This window comes from Plecotus auritus, assembly GCF_963455305.1.
Source record: "Plecotus auritus genome assembly, chromosome: 7".
Lineage (NCBI taxonomy): Eukaryota > Metazoa > Chordata > Mammalia > Chiroptera > Vespertilionidae > Plecotus > Plecotus auritus.
Window position 1 is genome coordinate 70,097,304 of NC_137774.1, and position 7,201 is coordinate 70,104,504.

A 7,201-nucleotide genomic window follows, 5' to 3' on the forward strand; every position below is an offset into this window, starting at 1 on the left:
GTGATAAAGAGCAAGAATCTACAACCAAGACTACTTTACCCAGAAAGTCTTCTTTTGTCCTAGCTGGTTTGGCTCAGTGGATGGAGTGTTGGCCTCTAGACTGAAGGGTCCCGAGTTCAGTTCCTGTCAAGGGCACATGCCTGAGTTGCAGACTCTATCTCCAGTAGAGGGCTTGCAGGAGGCAGCCCATCAATGATTCTCTCTCATCATTGATGTTTCTATCTCTTGATCCCTCTCCCTTCCTCTCTGAAATCAATACAAATATATTTTTTTAAATATATCATGCAAATAAAATAAGTCAGACAGAAAAAGTAAAAAACCATATGGTTTCACTCACGTGAGGAATATAAAACTGAAAACAACAAATGAACAAACAAGAAAAAGAAACAAACAAAAACTCATAGATACAGATAACAGTGTGTGGTTACCAGAGGAAAGAGGGTGGGGTGGGATAAAGGGTAAAGGGGTCAATATACGGTGACAGAAGGTGTTACTTTGGATGATGGGCACACAATGCAAGATACAGATGATGTATCATAGACTTCCTCGCCTCAACTGCGCACTTAAAACCTCTATAATCTTACTAACCAATGTCACCACAATAAATTAAATCTTAGAAAATAAGACATAGATAGCAAAAAAGGACACATAGATAGTCAACAGACATATGAAAAGATGCCCAATGTCACTAATCATTAAAGAAATGCAAATTAAAACCACAATGAGATATCACCTCCCACCTGTCAGAATGGCTGTCATCAATAGATCAACAAGGAGAAACCAAGATGGCGGCATAGGTAAGCACCTAAACTGCTGCCCCGCACAACAATTTCAAACTACAACTAAAAGATAGAACGGACACCATCCAGAACCACAGGAAAGCTGGCTGAGTGGAAATTCTACAACTAGAAGGAAAGAGGAAATCTCAGGGAGAAGGAGCGGCAAAAAGCAGAGGTACGGAGACACGCGCGCACAGAGAGGAAGAGCGGTGGAGTGCCTGGCTGGCTTTCTCTGGCGGAAGGGGGAAAGAAGCCCCCGACTGCACTGAACCCCAGTTCCGACTGCAGTGAACCTCAGTTCCGGGCGAAACCCTGTGGACCCAGGCTCACACAGGGGGAGTTTGGACTGTCAGGTAGAGAGAAAGGCACACAGAGACTCGGAGACTCGGGAGCCGCGGCGGCAGGGGCAGGGGTCTGGTGGCGTGAGTGCACACAAAGACTGACTGTGGAGGTTGCCACGGGCTATCCCTGGCAGAGGGGAGTCAGAGGCTCCTGACTGCACTGAACCGCAGATCCGGGCGAGCCCCTGGGGACCTACGCTCTTACCAGGGAAATCTGGACTGTAAGGCGGAAACTCAGGAAACTCGGGAACCTCGGAAGGCAGAGGTCTGGAGACCCGCCCAAGGGCAGGGCTGACAGGAAGCCAAGACTGTCTGCCCCGCCCTGAGACTCCACCCCTTCCAAGCTGAGCACAAAGGCTTTTGCAATCTGGCAAGGCTAATCCTATAAGGCTGTCTCCAGCACCGAACTTCTCCCAGCATAGACACAGCTGATCCTCACAGCCAACTGGCCTGCAGGTCAATTCCTCCCCGTGATACCAACAACAATCAAGACTTAACTACAACAAGGCTGTACACACAGTCCACAAAGGGGTGCACCAAGAGTGTCCACCTCAGGTTAACTGGGGAGGCCGACCCACTAGGCCATATAGGAAACCTAGCACACAAAGCTACTCTACCAACTCAGCAAAGCAGTGAAAAATGGGGAGACGAAGAAACAGATCACAAACGAAAGAAATGGAGGAAAACAAACGACTGGATATAGAATTCAAAACCACGGTTATAAGGCTCTTCAAGAATATCCTAGAAAAGGCCGATAAATACAACAAGAACCTCGAAGATATGAAAAAGGACCAACTAGAAATTAAACATACACTGACTGAAATAAAAAATATTATACAGAGACCCAACAGCAAACTAGAGGAACGCAAGAATCAAGTCAAAGATTTGAAATACAAAGAAGCAAAAAACACTCAACCGGAAAAGCAAAAAAAAGAAAAAAGAATTCAAAAAGTTGAAGATAGTGTAAGAAGCCTCTGGGACAACTTTAAGCGTACCAACATCAGAATTATGGGGGTGCCAGAAGAAGAGAGAGAGCAAGATACTGAAAACCTATTGGAAGAAATAATGACAGAAAACTTCCCCCACCTGGTGAAAGAAATAGACTTACAAGTCCAGGAAGCGCACAGAACCCCAAACAAAAGGAATCCAAAGAGGACCACACCAAGACACATCATAATTAAAATGCCAAGAGCAAAAGACAAAGAGAGAATATTAAAAGCAGCAAGAGAAAAACAGTTAATTACCTACAAGGGAGCACCCATACGACTGTCAGCTGATTTCTCAACAGAAACTATGCAGGCCAGAAGGGAGTGGCAAGAAATATTCAAAGTGATGAACAGCAAGAACCTACAACCAAGACTACTCTACCCAGCAAAGCTATTATTCAGAATGGAAGGTCAGTTAAAGAGCTTCACAGATAAGAAAAAGCTAAAGGAGTTCATCACCACCAAACCAGTATTATATGAAATGCTGAAAGGTATTCTTTAAGATGAGGAAGAAGAAAAAAGTAAAGAGAAAAATTATGAACAACAAATACATATCTATCAACAAGTGAACCTAAAAATCAAGTGAATTAAAAATTTGAGGAACAGAATAAACTGGTGAATATAATAGAATCAGGGGCATAGAAAGGGAGTGGACTGATAATTCTCAGGGGGAAAGGGGAATGGGGGGTGCAAGAAGAGACTGGACAAAAATCGTACACCTATGGATGAGGACAGTGTGGGGGGAGGTAAGGGCAAAGGGTGGGGTGGGAACCAGGTGGAGGGGAGCTATGGGGGGAAAAAGGAGAAACAATTGTAATTATCTGAACAATAAAGATTTATTAAATTTAAAAAAATAAATAAATAAATAAAAGTACATAATCTATGCATAAAAAAAAAAAATAGATCAACAAGCAACGAGTTTTGGTGAAGATGTGGAGAAAGTGAACCCTCATGCTCTGTTGGTGGGAATGCAGACTGGTGCAGCCCTGTGGGAGACAGTGTGGAGGTTCTTCAAAAAAATAACAATGGATCTGCCTTATGACCGAACAATTCCACTTCTGGATATACATCTGAAGAAACCCAAAACATAATTGGAAGGAATATAAGCACCCCTGTGTTCATTGCAGCTTTATGTACAATAGCCAACATATGGAAGCAGCCCATGTCCATCAATAGAGGAGTGATAACAATACAGAGGTACATAGAGGGTTGGGCAAAAGTAGGTTTACGGTTATGGCTAAGCGAAATACAGAGTTTATTCTTGTATTATTATTTATTTACTAGAGGCCTGGTGCACGAAATTCATGCACAGGGTGGGGTTCCCTCAGCCAAGCCTGCACCCTCTCCAATTGGGGACCCCTTGGGGGATGTCCAACTGCCAGTTTAAACCAGCAGTTGGACATCCCTCTTGCAATCTGAGACTGCTGGCTCCTAACTGCTCACCTGCCTACCTCCCTGATGGCCCCTAACTGCCTCTGCCTGCCTGCCTGATTATCCCTAACCACCTCTGCCTGCCTGCCTGATCACCTCTAACTGCTCCCCTGCAGGCCTGATCTCACCCCCAATTGCCCCTTCCTGCTGGTCTGGTCAACCCCAATGGCCCTCCCCTGCCGGCCTGGTCAACCCCAACTGCCATCCCCTTCCAGCCTAGTCGCCCCAAACTGCCCTGATCTCACCCCTAACTGCTTGTTCCCCTACTGGCCTGATCGCCCCTAATCACCTCTGCCTCAGCCTCTACCACCATGGCTTTGTGAGGGAGGAAGTCGGAAGTCCAGAAGACATCCAGTCTCCCAGTCTAATTAGCATATTACCCGTTTATTAGTATAGATTATTGTATTATTTTCCATATGAACAACTATAAACCTACTTTTGCCCCACCCTGTATATACAAAGAAATATTACTCGGCCATAAAAAAAGACATCTTGCCATTACGCTAAGTGAAATAAGTTAGTCAGAGAAAGACAAATACCACATGATTTCACCTCTATGTGGAATCTAAAGAATAAAATAAACAAACAAAAGAGAAACAGGCTCATAGATACAAGGAACAGACTTATGATTGCCAGGGTGGGGGGAAGGGGGATTGGGGGATTGAGTGAAAAAGGGGAGGGGATTAAAAAATACAAATGGGTACCTACAAAATAGTCACAGGGAATGTAAAGTGCAGATTAGGGACTATAGTCAATAATATTGTAACAGCCATGTATGCTGCCAGGTAGGTATGGAAATATCGGGGGTAGGGGGGACACTTTGTAAAGTATATGATTGTCTAACTACTGTGCTGTACACCTGAACCTAATACAAAATAATATTGACTATAAAATGCAATTGAAAAATGTTTTAAAGGGAGGGAGCGATCTCCGAGCGAGGCAGCAAGATGGACGCGGGATTCTTCCGCAGAACAAGTGCAGAACAGGATAATCGGTTCAGCAACAAACAGAAGAAGCTACTGAAGCAGCTGAAATTTGCAGAATGCCTAGAAAAAAAAGGTGGATATGAGCAAAGTAAATTTGGAGGTTATATAGCCTTGGATAACAAAACGAGTAACGGAAATCCTTGGGTTTGAAGATGATGTTGTGATTGAGTTTATATTCAACCAGCTGGAAGTGAAGAATCCAGACTCCAAAATGATGCAAATCAACCTGACTGGGTTTTTGAACGGAAAAAATGCTAGAGAATTTATGGGAGAACTGTGGCCCCTGCTCTTAAGTGCACAAGAAAACATCGCTGGAATTCCTTCTGCTTTCCTAGAACTGAAGAAAGAAGAAATAAAACAGAGACAGATAGAACAAGAAAAGTTGGCATCTATGAAAAAGCAAGATGAAGACAAAGATAAGAGGGATAAGGAAGAAAAAGAAAGCAGCAGAGAAAAAAGGGAAAGGTCTCGAAGCCCACGAAGAACCAAGAGCCGGAGTCCTTCACCTGCTCCAGAAAAGAAGGAAAAAACTCATGAGCTCCCAGAACCGTCAGCAAAAGTAAAAGAACCTTCAGTACAAGAGGCCACTTCTACTAGTGATATTCTGAAAGTTCCCAAGCCTGAACCTGTACCAGAGCCTAAAGAACCTACTCCGGAGAAAAATTCCAAAAAAGAAAAGGAAAAGGAGAAGACCCGACCAAGATCTCGATCACGTTCCAAATCAAGATCCCGGACACGTTCTCGCTCTCCTTCTCATACTAGACCTAGACGGCACCATTGATCCAGATCAAGATCATACTCACCTAGAAGGCGGCCAAGCCCAAGAAGGCGGCCATCTCCTCGAAGAAGAACTCCACCAAGACAAATGCCTCCTCCACCCAGGCATAGAAGAAGTAGATCTCCAGTGAGACGAAGAAGGCGTTCATAAGCATCCTTGTCTGGAAGTAGTTCATCCTCTTCGTCTCGTTCCCGGTCACCGCCAAAGAAGCCTCCTAAGAGGACATCCAGCCCCCCTCGAAAAATGCATAGGTTGTCTCCTTCAGCAAGTCCTCCAAGGCGAAGGCATAGGCCATCACCTCCAGCAACTCCTCCGCAAAAAACTCATCATTCCCCAACACCCCAGCAGTCAAACCGGACAAGAAAAAGTCGTGTTTCTGTCTCTCCTGGGAGAACTTCAGGTAAAGTGACAAAACATAAAGGTACTGAGAAAAGAGAGTCCCCTTCACCAGCACCTAAGCCTAGAAAAGTAGAGTTATCTGAGTCAGAAGAAGATAAAGGTGGCAAAATGGCTGCAGCAGATTCTGTGCAGCAGAGACACCAATGCAGACGACAGAACCAGCAGTCATCATCTGATTCTGGCTCCTCATCTTCCTCAGAAGAAGAGCAACCCAAGAGGTCCCATGTAAAGAATGGTGAGGTAGGCAGGCGGCGGAGACATTCCCCTTCCCAGAGTGCCTCTCCATCACCTCGAAAACGCCAGAAAGAGGCTTCCCCTCGGATGCAGATGGGAAAGCGATGGCAATCGCCAATGACTAAAAGTGGTCGACGGAAGAGAAGTCCCTCCCCACCACCCACCAGAAGGCGACTTTCTCCCTCTCCTGCTCCACCTCCTCGACAGCGTAGGTCTCCCACACCGCCACCACCACCACGACGAAGGACTCCTTCTCCTCCCCCTCGTCGGCGCTCACCTTCCCCAAGAAGATACTCTCCTCCAATACAGAGGAGATACTCTCCTTTCCCACCTCCGAAAAGAAGAATGGCTTCTCCCCAACCCCCTCCTAAACGAAGGGCATCACCATCTCCACCACCAAAGCGTCGCATCTCCCATTCTCCGCCTCCCAAACAAAGAAGCTCCCCAGCCAATAAGAGACGTTCACCTTCATTGTCATCAAAGCATAGGAAAGGGTCTTCCCCAGGCCGATCTACCCGGGAGGCCCGGTCACCACAACCAAACAAACGGCATTCGCCCTCACCACGGCCTCGAGCTCCTCAGACCTCCTCAAGTCCTCCACCCGTCCAAAGAGGAGCCTCATCACCCCAAAGAAGGCAATCCCCATCTCTAAGTACTAGGCCCATTAGGAGAGTCTCCAGGACTCCGGAACCCAAAAAGACAAAAAAAGTTGCCTCACCAAGCCCTCAGTCTGTAAGGAGAGTCTCATCCTCCCGATCTGTCTCAGTATCTCCTGAGCCAGCAGCTAAAAAACCCCCAGCACCTCCATCTCCTGTCCAGTCTCAGTCACCCTCTACCAACTGGTCACGCGGTACCTGTCAAAAAGGCTAAAAGCCCAACACCAAGCCCATCACCGGCGAGGAATTCAGACCAAGAAGAGGGTGGAAAGAAAAAGAAAAAGAAGGACAAGAAACACAAAAAGGATAAGAAGCACAAGAAACACAAAAAACACAAGAAAGAAAAGGCTATGGCTGCAGCTGCTGGAACTCCAGCAGCCATTGCTGCTCCCACCGCCACATCAGCACAGGAAGAGCCGGCAGCAGAGAAGGAGACTGAAAGTGAAGCTGAAGGTAACCTTGCCGACTTAGAAAAGCACCTGCGGGAAAAGGCGTTGAGATCGATGAGGAAGGCTCAGTGTCCCCACAGCCTGAAGTGGAAATGTTGTTATGATGTAAATTTTATTTGGTTTGTACTCAATTCAATTTCAAAAATGCTAAAATGTGTTTGA

General features: G+C 46.0%; 1 protein-coding gene across 1 annotated transcript; it reads left to right on the forward strand.

Annotated features, from left to right (window-relative positions):
• Nucleotides 1-4,594: 4,594 nt before the first annotated feature.
• LOC308252674 (serine/arginine repetitive matrix protein 1-like) lies at nt 4,595-7,201 on the forward strand (the record flags this gene model as incomplete). The annotated part of the gene is given in 2 exon segments (XM_080677429.1): nt 4,595-6,779; nt 6,781-7,201. Coding segments are annotated over 2 exon segments (1,656 nt in total). The 5' UTR covers nt 4,595-5,544.